This window comes from Rhineura floridana, chromosome 3 (genome assembly GCF_030035675.1).
Source record: "Rhineura floridana isolate rRhiFlo1 chromosome 3, rRhiFlo1.hap2, whole genome shotgun sequence".
NCBI classification, from domain to species: domain Eukaryota; kingdom Metazoa; phylum Chordata; class Lepidosauria; order Squamata; family Rhineuridae; genus Rhineura; species Rhineura floridana.
This window is the reverse complement of record NC_084482.1, coordinates 218438766-218459477: the sequence shown is the minus strand read 5'-3', so window position 1 is coordinate 218459477 and position 20712 is coordinate 218438766. Positions and strand designations below refer to the sequence as shown.

The 20712-nt window shown below is 46.3% G+C and overlaps 1 protein-coding gene across 1 annotated transcript in view; it reads left to right on the top strand.

The window, feature by feature from the left end:
• The first annotated feature begins 3232 nt into the window (after positions 1–3232).
• The window catches only part of LOC133378984 (zinc finger protein 850-like), a 51689-nt gene continuing 34209 nt past the window's right edge, over positions 3233–20712 (top strand). Inside the window, exon 1 of the mRNA XM_061613596.1 lies at positions 3233–3365. Within this exon, the coding sequence (XP_061469580.1) occupies positions 3233–3365 (133 nt within the window). The remainder of the gene's footprint in view (positions 3366–20712) is intronic.

The window sequence follows — 20712 nt, the reverse complement described above, 5'->3', positions numbered from 1 at the left end:
CAGTGAAATGGAAGAAGCTGAGTTATTCTTCCACCACAGAAGGTATAACAATAATATACCTGCAGAGGGAGGTGAGGAGTCTGAGCCAGAAGAGGCAACTGAGCCAGAATAGGCATCAGAGCCAGAAGGGGCAGCCATCCAACATCAACCCCAGGAAATCGAGTCTTAGACCCTTCAGAGGCCCATTGTGAATTGTTTGCAAGGCAATTTGAGGGTAAAGTTGCTCACCTCCGTAGCAGTCTTGATGCCCCATATACTTTCCTGCTATTGGAGCCAAGGTGAAAGGAGTTAATTCTGCCAATGAGAAGACTCTTCTAAGCAGCTAACATTATCCTCTTTCATGCTTACTGACTCCTAGGAATGTCTGTTGTTGGAGAAGTTGTTAAAAAGCATCTCATTCTCACCCAGCAGCAAAAAAAGGCAGAAGGGCAGCTGTCACTATCATTAATATACCCTGCGCTTCTACATTTTTTTAGACTTTAATGCATATTTTTTAATTTTTTATAATATGATTTTTAATTATTTTTAAAAATGTGTTTCTAAATTTTCATATTTTTAAAATGTTTTTAATTGCTGTAAACCGCCCAGAGAGCTTTGGCTATGTGGCGGTATATAAATGTAATAAATAAATGAATAAATAAACAAATATTTTAGATTTAATGTAAACTGTGTAGTTCGTGATTAAACAGTATAAAATTTCTGTTAAATAGATGTTAAATAGAAATACATTAATTTTGTGGCATCCACCTTGCTAAACAGAATCCTCACAGTTTTGCAGGGGAATGTTAACCACTAATAAGGAAAAATGTATTTTCCCTTTGTTCTTCCTTTGCCACAATATTTAGTTGCTGCGCATTTAATAGTTTTTCTTTTTGTGCCAAATCTGTCTGCTCCATTTTTAAATACATGGACATCCGCATAAAGCCCGCTAATAGGTTCATAAAAACTTGATGCTTTTCCTGTTTAAAATCCATAAATTAAGATAATACATAACAGACGAAAAACCAAAATTTTTGACCTTGGGGAAGTAATGCTTTCTTCTGGTGTGGAGTTATACCTTTTGTGAGATGCATCTCTCAAGCATTGATATTTCAGCCATCCTTTTCTATCTTTTGTTCTGCTTTTCCTTTTAACTTAAAGTCTTCTTTGTAAATCACACACAGCACTCAGCCTTTTATAGCTTCTAGCCACAACTTGCAATTCAACTTAGTTTGCTGGGCCCATAACCTTGTTGCTGGTGCTAAATTAGTTAAGCAGCACAGCAGAGAGTAACAGCGGTCTGAAATGTGAGTGTGCTAGCGTGTGTGTGCATTTACCTAAGAAAGCAGGCTTTTACCCTGCATCAGGATCATTGAGTCTTGACACTTAGTAAAATAAGAAAAGCTACTTTATTTATAGAAATACATAGTAGATAGAAAGGCATACCTAGTTTTAACTAACTAACTAAGTTGGAGGCGCAATACCCAGGTGTGGGAATTCCCCTCATGGCTAGGAGAGAGAGAGAGAGCAGAGACAAAGGGTGTCTCCTCTCTCTCGGACAGTTGGAGAAGAGAAAAGAAGAAAGGGCGGAAGGAGGAGGAGCAGGTAAGCTTCCCTTAAGACGTATTAGTCTAGTGATTTAAGAAAGTCAGTCAGAGCATCTCAGGAAAAGGTAGCCAAGCCTATCCATCTTCTGGATCCCAGCTCATCTCTCTTCTGGAACATAAACAAAAGAACAAAACAGGAGTTGCTCTTGCCCCACTTCCAACGCTAACAGTTCTCTGACTGTGGGCTACCCCTGACCCACCTCAATCTAGCGGAAAATTAACAGCCTTGACATGATTTCTTCTGAGTTGTACCAACAAAGATTTTTACAACCACTCTCTGTTGTCTTTAAACAGTTTTCTTCCCTAAAAGTTAATTTAACTATACACTGTGTGAAGAATTTTCGTTTCTCTCTCTTGAATCCCAACATCCAGTATCTTTCCATGTCCATGAGTTCTAGTGCCATGACAGGTGCAGAAAACTCAGCAGAGTAGGCCCTTGCCTTATTTCTGTGTATGTGTATTGTCATGGTAGGCACCACCACAGAAAAGACCCTGCCCTGTTTGTCACCAGATGAACTGCCACAGACTGTGGCACAACCAGGAGGGCCTCATCCTGAAATCTCCATTTTCTGGGGTTTGGTTATTATTATGACCCTGTGAGCAGCCATTGATATAGATATGTCACTATTCTCATTTTGTTCTTCCCAAAAATTTTAAAAGAGCTAATGCTGGTGTAACATACATAGTTTGGGACATCTTCAGTAACATTTATCAAAGCCTTTCCTCAGCACACGCTGTAATATTAGGATGGAATATACAGAAAATCTCCTCATTTGCAGTGGATCTTGCATATATGCTGACCTGCATGTGAGGAGAAAACATCTCTTAAATGCTCTACCTTCTATTAGTAATTAGCAAGATGTAATTCTGATTGTTTTGGTTTTCCTTCTTTGTATTTTGGAAAGAATCTTAAAAACAACCGCCATAACTGGAGAGGACTGGGGATGCTTTAATTTGGATTCTTACATTCAGCAGGGGGTGGACTGGATGGCCTTTTAGGTCCCTTCCAACTCTATGGTTCTAAGGATACTTGGTGGGAAAGGGGGCAGAATAACAAGCTTTGCAGGAGGAAAGAAGTGGGTCTCTCTCCAGAAGAGTGGTGAGGCAGGGTCCCCACCAGGATGGGCAAAGAAACCTCCCAGTCAGTGGAGGCAGGGGGCTTCATGTCAGTGGGGCAGTGGAATCCATTCCGTGTTTTCCTTTGAGCTGTCCAAGGAGCTGAAACCTCCGCAGCTCCCAGCTTTGTAAGCGGTGTCTCAGTTGATGCCTGCTGCGATCCCTGCAGCTGCCATCGGACCTCTGCTCTAGGAGAAAATGACTGGGTGGCGGGTGGAGGCGAGAGGAGATCCCGGTCTTTGAGGCTGCGGGCGGGAAGGGGGAGTAGTGTGGCTGGGATCGGAGGTTCCGAATAGCTTCACTCATCCCTCTGCCCATTTCTTGGTGCTCTCCCTCTGCTGCGGGACGCAGAGCAACCTCTTGGAGAAAACCTTTAGGAGCCCGGCCCAGGCAGGCAGCTCACTGGTGGGCCAAGGACGATCCATTCAGCCCACCGGAAAAGCGGCCCAAAGGGAGCCGAGCCTGATAACTCCCCCAGCCCCGCCCTTTCAGAAGCCTGTCTCTGCTGGGAGCTCTTTAAGGGTTAACAAATGACGACAGAGCGGCAGGAAAGAGCTCCAACGAGGGACGTCCCCTTCCCGCCCCGCCTCTCGGGTGAGACATGCAGGATGGAAGCGCAGAGCCCCTCTTTGTGCGCGGCGATGCTGGAGCCTCGAAACAGAGGTATGCAACGGGGGGCAGAGGGGAGGGTGGGAGAGGGCGAGGACCCCCCTGAAGCGCCCCCTCCCCGCAGACCCTACAGATCGGAGGCTGCAGCTCTGTCCCGTCCCGTCTGCCTCCTCCCCTGAGCCGAACTGGCCATGTTGGGGCCGGATCGAAGCATCCCTCGGAACATCTGTGGTTCTGATTATGGATTTCGTGGCCTTCAGCTTGGAGCTGGAGGCGCCTCATAGTTGGAACAGAGCAAAGTAGGCAACAGTGCGCTAAATGGGCCGCTTCTCCATGTGTCCTCATTTGTCCTTTGGTTCAGCTGTGATAGTCAATTAAAGTCGCTGTGCCCTCCTTTGTTTAGGGTAGCCTGGCAGGCGAGCTGTTTAGCGAGTGATGTTTTTCCTGAAACTGCTGCAGATTGGTGGGAGCTACTTCCCCCTCGCTCTTTCTCCACGCCAGGTGGAAGTTCCCTACTAAATTGGAGGGTATTATCCAGTTTCTCCACACCACGCACCTTTATGACACATCCACAGTGTACATTGAAAGCATGTGGCTTCCTCCCACGAGACCTGGGAGTTGTAGTTTCTGAAGGGTGCTGGGAATGTAGCGCAGTGAGGGAAAACTATTATCCCGGATTCAGTGGGGTAAGCCATGTTCTTTACATTTATGTCCAATGTGCTTTAAATGTCTGGTGTGTTCATACACTCCTATCGTGTATCCTCTAAGCATTTCTCCTCCAGCAAAAATCCCCAAATGTTGCAACCCTTGATAATTCTTGTTGCCCATTTCTCTACCGCTTCCACCTCTAGAATGCTATCTCTCTTCTGTCAGACACCACCGGTTCAGTTTGGATTTTTTACTTCTGTGCATCACTTTACACTTGCTTACATTTAATTACATTTGCTCTTTAATACCCAAGCCTGCTTGGAGAGTTCCGTTTGGAGTTCCTCACAATCCCTCTATTTTAATCACCCTGAACTTGATATAACAGTAAAGTTGGTTACCTAGCTTCTCACCCCAAATCCACGTTATTTAGAAACAAGTTTAAAAGCACAGGTCCTAATCCTGATGATTGGCGGAGGGGCACTTCTTACATCCCTCCATTGGGAGAACTGTTTATTTATTCCTCCTTTCTCCTTCCTTATCTTTAAACACTTACTGATGCATGAGAGCTTATTTCCTCATATCCCATGATTGCTGAGTTCCCCTCCATGTTTGGTAATTCTGTCTTTAATAATATTTTCCACTACTTTCCCCAGAATAGCTAATAGGCATCTGATTCCCCGGATACCTTCTGTGTCCTTTTGGCTTTCAAATTGTAATATATTTGCCAGTCCATTGGTAGCAAGTCTTTGAGAGAAGGTGTTAAGGTAAGAATTGGAGTCACAGGCCCAAGTTCGGTTCATCAGATGACTTTATTGCTAGCAGAGACACAGGGGAATTTGTCCTCCAAACTGTGTCTCCTGACAGTTGAGGCACAGCTCTTTTATTGGGTAACAGACAACAGAAAAGAGACATTGGTGAGTGTGTTGCACAAAACATAACTGTATAGCTGGTAATTTTCCATTCTTAGAACAGCCCTCTGCGCTTGCGCCTCCTTCTGGTCTACGTGCTGAACCCTTCTTTGCTAATGGCGTCCATTAACCCTTACGATCCCCCCTTTGATACTTCACTTACCTCGCTAAGAGGTTTGGGGAGTATCATTCTTACAGGTAGGTATGGACCTATATTCATACAACGCCATTAGCTGCACCGCTGTTCTTCTGTCTGCTATGCTTTCCATCATATTCCTTAACCCTCGCATTATCAGAGGTAGAATACAGGGTAACAAGACACACATCAGAATTCCTACAATTAATGTTCCAATAACACCTCGTATCCCTCCTATCCATTGGAACCACGGACCCAGCCCTTCTGCCCACTCAAATCCTTTCCATGTTTGCACCGGCACATGTGCAAGCTTAATTATTTTATCTGTTATATCTTCTATTACTTTTCCATTGTCATCAATATGTAAGCAACAATTAGTCAAATTGAACTTCCCACAAACCCCTCCTTCCGTTGCCAACAGGTAGTCAAGGGCGAGTCTATTTTGATACACAGCATTTCTAAGTTGGGTTTGTGTTTTAGACAGAGCAGTCAAAGCCCTCGCAGTTTCATTTGTTATAAGTTCAAGCACTGCCTGTAACCGAATTATTCTATTTAACATGTAGATTGGGGTTCTATATCCATATAACCCATCCTGGGCCCAGGTCACAGGTCCATAGTACTGGACTATTCTCTCGGGGGGCCACTCATCATCCTTCCAGTCACCAATCTTAACTGTCGTCCTCTTTTTCCTACCATACAAAGGATGTCCTAACCGAATTCCTGCACTGAGGGGAATGAGAAAGAAGGATGGTCTGACCTCTCCTAGAGTGCAAGTCCCCTCCCAAGGTTCGGGTAACTCTGAATAGGCATATCTCCCACAAACCCAGTAAAATCCTGGTAACGCTTTCCAAGAACTATTGCTAACCGATAAATTTAATCTTAACTTTAACTCTGCTGTCCACAACAGATTAACTGGAATCACAGAGGCATTGGGCCAATAACTAATTGCAGACTGATTCAAAATGGTCATGGTCTCGCAAGGCATCTGACCTATCTGTGGGGCACCTGGGGAGATCCTTTGTACACACCAACGACCAACAAGGGCAGCCTTCAACATCCATTGACTATGGGGGTTTGTGATGTTGGTGGTATTATAGGGTTGACTAACATCCAATTCGGCAGCTTCCCAGGGCCAGTGATCTCCAACCTGAGTTCCCCCACAAACATAACAATTACTGACGTTTAAAGTGATGGCCACAGTTTCTGCAAAAGTAATAAACAAATTTCTGGCCACTTCAGGTACCTGGAAAGAAGTATTCATCTCCTCCCAGAAATCAGAGAAGAAGGTTTGCTGCAAGGTATGGCCTGTCTCTGTTAGTCGAACAAGTTTCAGATACAACAATCCCAACGGATCTCTACCTGTTCCATGAATGCGTAACCCAAAGTGTTGCCCAAATTCACTCAAAAAGGCCTGTGGATTATTAATAGTAAAATTTACATAATTACACTTCCTAGGCCCGCAATTACTTTGTACTGTGACTTTGGACAGGTGAGCACTTATCCCAGTAGTTTGCCAAGTGGCCCAGCCTACACAGTTCCAATAGGGACACTGATTTGTACATTCAGTACTGATACCTTTTTCAGGACAAATGTATTTATCGTCCCACGTATAAGACCTTTCCCAATCATGATTTCCACATTGGTCAGGCCATTTTGAAATCTCACAAGGCTCGATTTTGACCCATGCTGTAGTATTAGGGGTTGCTAATCTGGTTTGGAAAAGTACTCGTCCATTCTGCGTGCCTTCCCTCACCTGAAGCCTCCATTGGTCAGGACTTTCTTTGGGGTCATAACAAGTTGTCTGGTTTCCCTGAATACAGGCTGAGTAACTAACATTACGAAACTGGCAAGCGACAGTTGTCCCTTTACAACTGAATTTACTCTGATAAACTAGAGTGTCCTGGATATTGTTATGGTTCCTAACAGTCTTAATACACATCCTGCAGGATGGAAGGGTAGCCGTTTCACAGTGGGGAGGAAACAACAGCAGCATGAGAATAACCCCAAACTGGAACAGTATAATCAAGTAAGACAATTTACAACAGGGCATTCTAGTCGAAGCTGGGCAAATCTGAATGTTCGGGCGGTGTCCCACTACTCTATCCAGGACGGTAGGGGATGCAGCGCCCTCAGCTATTTCGCTCTCTCGGTTGCCGGTCCCGAGGAGGCTTCTCCCGTCGCGTCCCGCGTGGTGGCATCCCTTCTCAGGGTCATCTTCAGGCCTCTCTGGCTGGCAATCGCCCATCTTTCCGGAGAGGCTATTTTAGCGCGACTCCAATGGATCCAGGTAGGGTTCCCCTCGACCTTTAAGGCAGTGGGGGTAGTTAATAAGACAACAAAAGGCCCTTCCCACATTTTTCCCAAAGCATCTTCTTTGTAACTTTTGACCCATACTGTATCTCCAGGACGAAACCCATGAACGGGTGGTGAGTCCCAAAGGACTCTGCTCTGTGTATTGACCTATCTCTAGAACAGTTCGGTTTAATTCTTTTAAAATGCGCTTCAGGTTTATTTCCCCCCTTAGTGCCAGGGTATCCACTGCCACAGGCAAAGGTGGTGGCCTCCCATAGACCAGTTCATATGGGGTGAGACCATTAGCTCCAGGTGTACATCTCATGTGTAACAAGGCCACCGGCAGCATCTGAATCCATTTAGTCTTTGTTTCAGCGCACATTTTCCTGAGGTGTAATTTAAGGGTCTGTTTGTGTCATGACAGGTCCAGCAAAGCTTATTCTTAAGCTCTGTTACCTTACAGGGATAACTGACAAAAGCGAGGTGATTTCACTGTGATGAAGAACTTATTCATTTGTACAAGATCTGTCCCGAAACAGAGAATGCGTGAAATTGGGGGGGGCTCCTAATTACAGTAACAAAGACGATAATGTCCAGAAAGAACTTTCATTGGGGAAGTAAAATGCTTTACTACCACCCACAATTTACAGATTAATTTAGAGAAACCAAAGGCGCATCTCTGATTGACTGTGATGCTGTTTATACACTAGTTCAACGGGGGGGTTGAAGAATTCGTCCTCTCGCCCCTATGACAGGTATACAGGTTTTCTTTTTAATGGACAACTCAGCAGGCAGCACATTGAGGACCGAACGCTGAGCTCCGGAGTCCAAAAGGCCTTTGATTTTCCTGCCTCCCACAGTGATTTCCAGTACGGGGTCGGGAGGCAGAATGCCCCGTAGGCATCCTCAGTCTTCTGTATAATAGTCCTCTGTAGTCATGGTCCGAGCAGGCTGCTGCGTCTGGGAAGATGATAATGCCTGAGGGTTGAGCCCTCCTCATCCCCTTTCCTGACCTCGGCCCCTGCCGGGTCTAATGCCTCGGCCATAACTTCTCCACTGTTCCCGGGGTCTTTCTGAACATTCGTTTTTCCAATGGCCTTCCTTTTTACAATATGCACATTGATTACGTCCTAAAGACAGACGAGGGTGTGGGAATTGTTCCCGTGACTCCTGGGGCCTCAGGACAGCTGCAAGAAGATTAGCTTTTTCCTTCATCCGTTTTACTTGTTCCCGCTTCTCTTCCACATCTCGATTAAGAAATACTTTATCTGCTAGAACCTTCAACTGGCTGAGGGGCATTCCTTCGAAGCCCTCGGCTTTCTGTAATTTCTTTCTGATGTCCGGTGCTGATTGGGACACGAAGGCCAGCACCACTGTCTGTCGGTTCCTTTCATTCTCAGGGTCGATGGGGGTGTATCTTCGGTATGCCTTAAAGAGTCGTTCAAGAAAAGCCCCAGGGCTGTCATCCTTTTCCTGGACTACATCGTGGATCTTTTGCATGTTCATCATTCGCTTTCGTCCTTTCTTCACTGCTTCCACAAAGGCTTGTTGATACTGATGCATAGCGGTGCGGTCCGCTCCACTAGAAAGGTCCCATCGAGGGTTCACAGTCGGAGGATATCTGGCTATATACATTGTTCGATCTTCATCTCTCACTCCTTCCTGCCTGGCAATCTTGCCTGCAGCCTCTTCTAAGTTGACCTGAATTTGCATTCTCTGCTCAGTAGTCATCAAATATCCCTGTAACTGTTGTATATCAGACCAGGTGGGGTTCTGAGCTGACACTATACCTTCAACCATGTCCACAAATTTCTCCGGTTCCTCCTCATATGATGGTCCATGATTTTTCCAGTTAAGCAAATCGGAGGAACTAAATGGCACATACGTGAAAGTATTGACTGATTTATAGGCTACTTTGCCGGGATCAATTGGGTCTGGGGCGGGGATCATAGCTGGGACCGTACGGACAGGCAGGATTCTGGAGCTTTCGGAATTCCTGTCATGGATATTCTCGGGATTGGGTTTCCCTAGTTCCTTTTCCATTAGCCGAACGGACCTTCGGAGATTCTCAATGCCCTCCTCTAAGGGGCTTCCTTGGCTTTCTTCTCTAGGTAAGGGCTGGTACAAGGATTTTTCTGGCGTCTCAGTTATAAGGGGTAACGGAGTTAATGGTGCCGAAGGTGGGCAAGGACACACATATGGTGGGGGTGATTCTTCAGGTTGATTTTCTAGAACAGGTTTTTCTGGTTTCTCGGCCTGGCCTTCTGAGGCAGCCTTCTGTTTCCAGGTGACAGTATAATCAAGATCAGGCTGCATCTTGGCCTTCTGGCTTATTTCGCGGCCTGTCTTAGAAGTCTTCTTGACCTGAGTTAACATAATTGTGACGGCATTCTCCACCCACTTCTTTGCCCAAGGTGGCGGATTACTTGCCACTTTCCTCCACCCTTTCACATAAGGAATATCTTCAGGGCATCCGGGATTGCCTTCCACTGTAACTACATTCCAGAGGTGGGAAATGATGGGGCCATAGAAAGTCCCTCTGCTGGCCAGTCCACTAAGGGCCCAAGTCTAGGCCAGTCCCAGGAACATTTAGTCTTCATGGTCTGCACATTACAGATACTGGTATCAAAGACTTCAGGAAAGTGTTTGACCATGAGAGCCAAAGGGGTTGAAGAGCCTCCCCCCATCCTGACCTAACTCTTTCCTAACCTAATCAATTCAGGATAGTGGGTAGCACACAGAGAAGGGAGGGGGCACAGGACACAAGTCGCCTATAGGAATTGGGGGAAGTGACTTGCTGAGGTAAAGGTTACAGGCACGCTCCGCTGCCCACGTCCCCCGGACTTTCAAGACACCCAGAGGCGTCCCAGGACTAGTGCGTCCAACGGCCAGACGTGGAAATCGAGCGGTCAGTCACACACTTACCAAGCACACGACAAGAAACCCCCCTTCCCAAACCTCCCGACAGAGAAACAGAAATGGAGGTTGATCAGACCCCCCTTCGGTCCACTGGGATCGGCTGGCAGGCAGAAACAGGACAGAACAGAAAGGGATCCCTTAATACTCGCCTGACGGTGAACACCTCCGGTACTGGTTTAAAGTGATCTGGACTGAACTTCTGGAAGGCCTCCGTTGGTTCCGCGTCGCTCCCCGGCCTCCTCCCTAGCCCAGCCGGGCATCAGCAAATGCTGAAGGCGCGCTCCCTGCAGAGTAGTGAAGCGATCCGGGGAACTGCACGGCCCAAGGAAGGTGCAGGGGAAATATCCCTGACTGAGAACTCCGCTGTAGGACAAGGGGGAATACTCTTGACCTCAAGTCCCTGTTCGGGCGCCAAATGTTAAGGTAAGAATTGGAGTCTCAGGCCCAAGTTCGGTTCATCAGATGACTTTATTGCTAGCAGAGACACAGGGGAATTTGTTCTCCAAACTGTGTCTCCTGACAGTTGAGGCACAGCTCTTTTATTGGGTTACAGACAACAGAAAAGATACATTGGTGAGTGTGTTGCACAAAACATAACTGTATAGCTGGTAATTTTCCATTCTTAGAACAGCCCTCTGCGCTTGCGCCTCCTTCTGGTCTACGTGCTGAACCCTTCTTTGCTAATGGCGTCCATTAACCCTTACAAAGGTACATAATTTTGTTAGGAAATCAGCAATGTCACATTTGGGTTGTTTTCAGACCTCTCTGGTAGATGCCATCTGGACCTGAGATGATTTGTGAACACCAAAGGAAAAGATCCCGCTTGCCCCATCTCTCTTCAGCGTGTGAGTGGAGGGCAGATGATGTCCACGCCTTGCCTGGGAGTATTAATGAGAAAACCAATTGTTTTCTTCTTCCAGGGACTGGTGAGCTTTGAGGAAGTGTCCTTGCAGTTCACCCAGGAGGAACGGGCTCAGATGGATCCAGACTGGAGAGCTCTGTACAAAGAGATCATGCGGGAGATTCATGAGATGGCGACCTCTTCTGTTGGAATTAGGAGAGGTTAAGGATAGCCTTCTTACTCCCTTCCTGGCACCCCTGCTTCGCAAATCTGACCCACTATGCATTTCAGATTATCCAGTAGAGCTGCCATCATTTCCTACACCGCCTTTTCCCAGTCAGAAAGGCTCTGGGAGGCCAATTTAGTACTGATAATTCTGGGATCCTATGGACAGTACACCCTTCGCTTCCCAGCCAGAGCCCTCTTTAACTTACTGTAAGGCCTAAAACCAACACTCTCCCTTTATTGCTGCCACCAATCTTAAGAGTCAGCTTTTCTTTAGCACTTCAAATACCTTTTACTATAGCGGGGAACCCACATTTTAGCTCAAGTATCTATGTGATCCTAAGTGACTACTTACCTCCAGGATATTGGTCCTCTCAGGTGGCTGGCCAACTGCAGGATTTTTCGTGATGGTGGCTGAGTGACAAAGGCTGCATATCACAGTCCACCTTTTAAGGATATTTCCTCCCACATAGGTTTGCGGGGCACTGGGCTCTCTTGGATCAATTAATGCTGAACTCACGTAGTGCAGGTGTGTGTGTTATGTGTCTTCAAGTCAATTACGACTTATGGTGACCCCATGAATCAGCGACCTCCAATAGCATCTATCCTGAACCACCCTGTTCAGATCTTGTCAGTTCAGGTCTGTGGCTTCCTTTATTGAATCAATCCATCTCTTGTTTGGCCTTCCTCTTTTTCTACTCCCTTCTGTTTTTCCCAGCATTATTGTCTTTTCTAGTGAATCATGTCTTCTCCTGACATGTCCGAAGTATGATAACCTCAGTTTCATCATTTTAGCTTCTATTTATAATTCTGGTTTAATTTATTCTTGTTGTTATATAGAATCGTAGAATAGTAGAGTTGGAAGGGGCCTACAAGGCCATCGAGTCCAACCCCCTGCTCAATGCAGGAATCCAAATCAAAGCATTCCCAACAGATGGCTGTCCAGCTGCCTCTTGAATGCCTCCAGTGCCTTCAAGTCAATTATGACTTATTTATTTATTTAAAATATTTCTATCCCGCCCTTCTACCCTATAATAGAGCACTCAGGGCTGCTTACAAAAATAAAATCAAACATGTACATAATAAAATTGTAAACAGTAAAATCACAAAAACATTAAAATAAAGTACATAAAATAGAATTAAAATACATAAAATACACACGCATACAAACACACACACACATATACATAGGGAGTGGTTCTAAAGGGACTATGGAGGTAAAATTTAATGTAGGAGGCATAAAATCAGTGTCAGGCTCTACCTTCAGTCCCTCTCAAAGGCTCTCCAGAACAAGATTGTTTTCAGGTCTCCGGAAAACCAACTGGGAGGGAGCAGAGTGGACTTCTTGGGGTAGGTATTCGAAAGCTTGGGGGCCACAGCTGAAAAAGCTCTCTCCCGCGTGCCTGTCAGTCTAACATCTTTCACTCCAGGCAGAGACCAGAGGCAGATGATCTTAAATCCCAGTCAGGTACATATGGGCGGAAGTGATCCCTCAGGTAAGAACATAAGAACATAAGAAGAGCCTGCTGGATCAGGCCAGTGGCCCATCTAGTCCAGCATCCTGTTCTCACAGTGGCCAACCAGGTGCCTGGGGGAAGCCCGCAAGCAGGACCCGAGTGCAAGAACACTCTCCCCTCCTGAGGCTTCCGGCAACTGGTTTTCAGAAGCATGCTGCCTCTGACTAGGGTGGCAGAGCACAGCCATCACGGCTAGTAGCCATTGATAGCCCTGTCCTCCATGAATTTGTCTAATCTTCTTTTAAAGCTGTCCAAGCTGGTGGCCATTACCGCATCTTGTGGGAGCAAATTCCATAGTTTAACTATGCGCTGAGTAAAGAAGTACTTCCTTTTGTCTGTCCTGAATCTTCCAACATTCAGCTTCTTTGAATGTCCACGAGTTCTAGTATTATGAGAGAGGGAGAAGAACTTTTCTCTATCCACTTTCTCAATGCCATGCATAATTTTATACACTTCTATCATGTCTCCTCTGACCCGCCTTTTCTCTAAACTAAAAAGCCCCAAATGCTGCAACCTTTCCTCGTAAGGGAGTCGCTCCATCCCCTTGATCATTCTGGTTGCCCTCTTCTGAACCTTTTCCAACTCTAGAATATCCTTTTTGAGATGAGGCGACCAGAACTGTACACAGTATTCCAAATGCGGCCGCACCACAGATTTATACAACGGCATTATGATATCGGCTGTTTTATTTTCAATACCTTTCCTAATGATCGCTAGCATGGAATTTGCCTTTTTCACAGCTGCCGCACACTGGGTCGACATTTTCATCGTGCTGTCCACTACAACCCCGAGGTCTCTCTCCTGGTCGGTCACCGCCAGTTCAGACCCCATGAGCGTATATGTGAAATTAAGATTTTTTGCTCCAATATGCATAATTTTACACTTGTTTATATTGAATTGCATTTGCCATTTTTCTGCCCATTCACTCAGTTTGGAGAGGTCTTTTTGGAGCTCTTCGCAATCCCTTTTTGTTTTAACAACCCTGAACAACTTAGTGTCATCAGCAAACTTGGCCACTTCACTGCTCACTCCTAATTCTAGGTCATTAATGAACAAGTTGAAAAGTACAGGTCCCAATACCGATCCTTGAGGGACTCCACTTTCTACAGCCCTCCATTGGGAGAACTGTCCGTTGATTCCTACTCTCTGCGTTCTGCTTCTTAACCAATTTCTTATCCACAAGAGGACCTCTCCTCTTATTCCATGACTGCTAAGCTTCCTCAGAAGCCTTTGGTGAGGTACCTTGTCAAACGCTTTTTGAAAGTCTAAGTACACTATGTCCACTGGATCACCTCTATCTATATGCTTGTTGACACTCTCAAAGAATTCTAATAGGTTACTGAGACAGGACTTTCCCTTGCAGAAGCCATGCTGGCTCTGCTTCAGCAAGGCTTGTTCTTCTATGTGCTTGGTTAATCTAGCTTTAATAATACTTTCTACCAGTTTTCCAGGGACAGAAGTTAAGCTAACTGGCCTGTAATTTCCAGGATCCCCTCTGGATCCCTTTTTGAAGATTGGCGTTACATTTGCCACTTTCCAGGCCATCCGGGCCCGGTGATTTGTCAGTTTTTATATTGTCCATTAAGCTTAGAACTTCCTCTCTCGTTACCACTATTTGTCTCAGTTCCTCAGAATCCCTTCCTGCAAATGTTAGTTCAGGTTCAGGGATCTGCCCTATATCTTCCACTGTGAAGACAGATGCAAAGAATTCATTTAGCTTCTCTGCAATCTCCTTATCGTTCTTTAGTACACCTTTGACTCCCTTATCATCCAAGGGTCCAATTGTCTCCCTAGATGGTCTCCTGCTTTGAATGTATTTATAGAATTTTTTGTTTTTGGTTTTTATGTTCTTAGCAATGTGCTCCTCAAATTCTTTTTTAGCATCCCTTATTGTCTTCTTGCATTTCTTTTGCCAGAGTTTGTGTTCTTTTTTATTTTCTTCATTTGGACAAGACTTCCATTTTCTGAAGGAAGACTTTTTGCCTCTAAGAGCTTCCTTGACTTTGCTCGTTAACCATGCTGGCATCTTCGTGGCCCTGGCGGTACCTTTTCTGATCTGCGGTATGCACTCCAGTTGAGCTTCTAATAGAGTGTTTTTAAACAACTTCCAAGCATTTTTGAGTGATGTGACCCTCTGGACTTTGTTTTTCAGCTTTCTTTTTACCAATCCCCTCATTTTTGTGAAGTTTCCTCTTTTGAAGTCAAATGTGACCGTGTTGGATTTTCTTGGCAATTGGCCATTTACACGTATGTTTAATTTAATAGCACTGTGGTCACTGCTCCCAATCAGTTCAACAACACTTACATCTCGCACCAGGTCCCGGCCCCCACTGAGGATTAAGTCCAGGGTTGCCATCCCTCTGGTCGGTTCCATGACCAACTGGTCTAGGGAATAGTCATTTAGAATATCTAGAAACTTTGCTTCTTTGTCATGACTGGAACACATATGCAGCCAGTCTATGTCCGGGTAGTTGAAGTCACCCATTACTACCACATTTCCTAGTTTGGATGCTTCCTCAATTTCATATCTAATCTCCAGGTCTCCCTGAGCATTTTGATCAGGGGGACGATTGGTACATTGGTCCAAGGCCATCTAGGGCTTTAAAGGTCAGAACCAGCACTTTGAATTGGGGCCGGAAATAAATTGGGAGCCAGTGGAGTTGATAAAGCACAGGGGTGATATGCTCCCTGCACCGTGCTCCAGTTAACATTCTGGCTGCTGCGTTTTGACTCCCAAACTGCAGACCTGCTCCTTCAAGGGGAGTGCAACCCTGTCCAGAAAGGGTTGTAACCCTGTCCCTGGTGCAGTTTTTCCTTTTCTGTCTTGTCTGGATTAAATTTCAGTTTGTTACCCCACATCCAGCCCTTCACAGCCTCCAGGCACAGGTTTAGGATGAACCTCCCTCCAATCAGGTGTTAGGGAGAGATAGAGCTGAGTGTTATCTGCATATTGATGACATTGCACTCCAAATCTCCGGATGACTTCTCCCAGTGGTTTCATATAAATGTTAAAGAGCATGGGAGACAGAATGGAACCTTGCAGTACCCCACAGGCCAATGGCCAGGGGGTCGAGCAGTAGTCTCCCAGCACCACCTTCTGGGTCCTGTCAGTCAGGTAGGACTGGAGCCACCTCAAAACAGTGCCTCCCAATCCCATCCCAGCTAAACGGTCCAGAAGGCTACCATGGTCAATCATATTGAAGGCTGCTGAGAGGTCCAGTAGCACCAACAGGGATGCACTCCCCCTGTCTGATGCCCAGCATAAGTCATCAAGCAGGGCAACCATTGCAGTCTCTGTCCCATGACCAGGCTTGAAGCCTGATTGAAAAGGGTCTACATCAGCCTTTCCCAACTAGTGGGCCACCAGATGTTGTTGGGCCACAATTACTATCTTTCCTGACCATTGGCAATGCTGGCTGAGGCTGATGGGAGTTGTGGTCCAACAACACCTGGTGGCCCACTAGTTGGGAAAGGCTGGTCTAGATAGTCCGATTCATCCAGGAAAACTTGGAGCTGAGCAGCCGCTACCCTCTCAATCATCTTGCCCAGAAAGGGAAGAGTAGAGACTGGGTGGAAGTTGTGAAGATCCGCAGGTTTTAGCAAAGGTCTTATCACAGCCTCCTTCAGCATAGAACCTTCCCTTAGGGAGGTGTTCATTAAATATGCCAACCAATCAGCCACTCTCCGGCAGATTTGATTAACCAGGATGGGCAAGAGTCAAGGGAACAAGTATTGGCCCTCAATTCTCCCATAACATTGTCCACATCCTCAGGTTTCACAAGCTGAAAAGTATCCATAGAAAAATGACCAGAGGAAACTTCAGGGACATCTGGCACAACTGTAGTTAATGAGGAGTCCAAGTCAGTCCGAATGCGAGCAATTTTATCTGCAAAGTGCCTTGCAAACATGTCACAACCAGCAGTTGAGGGCTCAGATTCTAATGTATGGCCATAGCCCAAAAGACCCCAGATCACCTGGTAAAGCATCACCGGATGACACTGAGCAGATGCAATGGTGGTAGAGAAATGCACTTTCCTCACTGCCATCATCGTCACATGATAGGCTAAAAACGAGCTCTAGCCTGTGTTCGATCAGAAGCGGACTGAGTTTTTCCCCATCGTTGCTCTAGCCGTCATCCCTGCCGTTTCATCAGGCCCAAGGTTTGAGTAAACCAAGGTGTATTATGGGCCTTCCCTGGTGGGAGAGGGAGATTTGGAGCAATAGTGTCTACCACCCGGGTCACCTCTGTATTCCAGAGATTGACCAGGACTTTGGCAGTATTGCCAGCCATGCTGGGAATATCCCTCAGAGCATTCAGGAAACCATCTGGATCCATGAGTCTTCAGGGGTGGACCATCTTAATCGGCCTTCACCCCTGTGAAGGACTGGGGGACAAATTCTAAACCTTGTCAGGTGGTGATCTGTCCATGACAACAGAGTCACTAAGAATCCCTCCACCCTCAGATCACCTTCTTCCTGTCCCGAACAAGATCAAGTGTGTGTCCTGCCACATGCATTGGTCCAGATGATATTAGAGACAGCCCCATGGTTGTCATGGCAGCCATGAAGTCCTGAGCTGGACCTATGAGTCTAACCTCGGCATGTATGTTATTATTATTATCTATTATTATTATTAAATTTATTATTTGCCCATCTGGGTGGTTGTCCAGCCACTCTGGGCGACGTACAAAATAAAAACATACAAATACATTAAAACATTAACAATCTCAACAACAATAATAAAACCTAGCCCACCCCAAAAGCCTGCCTGAAGAGTCAGATTTTCAAGGCCTGGAGGAAGCTCATCATAGAGGGGGCATGGCGGAGATCATTTGGGAGGGAATTCCACAAAGTGGGGGCCACAATTGAAAAAGCCCTCTCCCTAGTTCTCACCAGTCTAGCTGTTTTAACTGGTGGGATAGAGAGAAGGCCTTTTGAGGTTAATCTTGTTGGGCGGCATCGCTGCTGATGCTGGAGGCGCTCCTTCAGATAGACTGGGCTGAAACCGTGTAGGGTTTTAAAGGTCAGAACCAACACCTTGAATTGGGCCCGGAAAACAACCTGTAACCAGTACAACTCCTTTAGCACTGGAGTGACGTGATCTCGCTGGCGGCTGCCTTTAATCATGCGAGCTGCCACATTCTGTACCAGTTGCAGCTTCTGGACCGTTTTCAAGGGTAACCCCACGTAGAGCGCATTACAGTAGTCGCGAGAGGAGACCAGGGCATGTACCAACGATGGGAGCAGATGATTGGGAAGGTAGGGGCGTAGCCTCCATATCAGATGGAGTTGATACAGCGCTGCCCAGCTCACAGCTGAGACCTGAGCCTCCATGGACAGCTGGGAGTCAAGAATGACCCCCAGGCTGCATACCTGGTCTTTCGGGGCAATTGTACCCCATTGAGCACCAGGTCAACATCCCCCAGCCTTCCCTTGTCTCCCATGAGCAGTACCTCGGTTTTGTCAGGGTTTAGCTTCAGCTTATTCCTTCCCATCCAGCCACTCACCGACTCCAGGCACTTGGACAGGGTTTCTACAGCCAACCTCGGTGAAGTTGAAGTCACTCAGGGCCATCAAACTGGGGAACCGCACACCAATACCAAGACCAGCTCCACCAGCTCAGGGAGGGAGACTGTTGGGCAGCAGGGTGGACAGTACACCAACAGAATCCCCACTCTGTCTCCCTGACCCAATACCAGGCACACACACTCACAGCTGGAGGTGTTAGGGACAGGGTACCTGACAGGGGAGATAGATTCCCTGCAGACAATTGCGACCCCGCCTCCCCGTCCCCTGGATCTAGGCTGCTGGAGTGCCACAAAACCTGGTGGGCAGAGCTGGAAGAGACCTACTCCGCCTTGGTCATTTAGCCAGGCTTAGGTAATACAAGCAAGGTCAGTGCATTCATCCAGGATTAAGTCCTGAATTAAAGTGGTTTTATTTATTTATTTATTATTTAATTTGTATCCCACCCCTCCTCCAAGCAGGAGCCCAGGTTGGCAAACAAAGCGCAAAAAACTCTTTAAAACATCATAAAAACAATCTTAAAATACATTAAAATAAAACAGTGTTAAAAACATTTTTAAAAAAACACATTAAAAATGGGTTAAGAACATTATTAAAAAACATATTAAGCAATTCTAACACAGACGCAGACTGGGATAAGTCTCAACCTAAAAGGCTGACCATGCATTCATCAGCAGGACAGTAAGATCCAGGGAGTTCCCAGCATAGCTACCAGTGTCTCAGGGGTTGGAAGGGGGACCGGAAGGGATGCAAGCACGAAGGTGTCTTATATCCCTTCCCCTGGAACGTCCAGTCTACCTCCCACCACTATTACGTCCCCTGCCCAATAATGACAGGCCCCTGACTACTCCCATTCGCCCTGTATTTGTGCTTCTTCAAAGTCCACAGCACCTTTGATACCCTGCCCAATATTACCTCAATGGCAGGCCTCCGACTACTCCTACCCCAGCACAGGTTAAAAGAAGCCTGACTAGAGGTGGCTCTTACGAAGGGGAGCTCTCTTCCCCACCCCCAGGCAGTTGTCTTCTCCCTTGTGAGCCCCAACTGGCTTCAGCTGGCACCCAGGCCTTGCAGGAAATAGCAACTGACACTCGAGGAAGCCTGCAGGTGGGGTTGTGCAGGAGGCCACAGCAGCAAGGTGTAGGTTCTGCTGGGTTCTCTCACCTTCTCTCAATTTATGGCGACCCCATGAATCAGCGACCTCCAAGAGCATCTGTCATGAACCACCCTGTTCAGCTCTTGTAACTTCAGGTCTGTGGCTTCCTTTATGGCATCAATCCATCTCTTGTTTGGCCTTCCTCTTGTCTTTCAGAGTGAGTCATGTCTTCCCATTATGTGTCCAAAGTGTCATGGAAACCTGAATTCAAGATGGTTGTGCAGCAAAGAATTGTGGGGTTTCATTTGTTAATGTGGGATCTTAACAGGTTTACATTTGATTTCTGTATTAGAGCTATGAGTTGGCAGTTTTATTTCCCAGCTGTGGGTAATCAGAGGCCCACCCTAACACCACCTTGTCAGTAGAAGCCGGGCTCCATCAAGGTCGTAAAGTCTGGGAAGTTTTAGGGAGGATGTTTCATTTGGCCAGTGATTGATGGGCCCTTAATCCATGAACTAATTTCCTGATTGGTTAATTGGATCTGGCCTGTTGCTGGGGAGTCTGCCCCAAGTATGGGGCCAACTGTGCATCCATACAATTCTGGAGCCAACTGTGTTTTACCTTGCCCCTTTTGAGTGTTGATATTAAGCAACTATTTTGCTGCTGTAACTGTGCACCTCTTTTATTCTTTAAGAAAGTTATTTCTATTTACCTGTGTGCATTCATTCAGGAGAGGGTTGGCTCTGAACCGGTACCTTGGCCACTGACCACGACTACTGTGTGAACTGGGTATTTTGTTTAAAGGCTTCAGAGCAAGGAGTTCCTGTTTGTCTCTTGCTATCTGTAATCCTTGGCAGGTTTTCTGGCCTCTGAGTTTCCCCTTGGCTCAGGGTGGTTAACCAGTATAAAGGCTGGTGGCAGTCTACTACCCTGCAGGACAGTTGTGAGCGGGCATAGCCTTGGAAGAGAAGGATATTTTGCCAGAGTCAGTTTGCTTGAGTGGGGAATTGGCTTCTGGGACGGTGGAGGGTGTCCTGGGAGAACTTCCCTCCCTCACACAAAAAGTATGATAACCTCAGTTTCAGCATTTTAGCTTCCAGTGATAATTCTGGTTTAATTTGTTCTAACACCCAATCATTTGTCTTTTTCGCAGTCCATGGTACCTGCAAAGCTCTCCTCCAGCACTACATTTCAAATGAGTTGATTTTTCTTTTCACTGTCCAAGTTTCACATCCATACATAGCAATCGGGAATACGATGGTCTGAAAGATCTTGACTTTGGTGTTCAGTGAT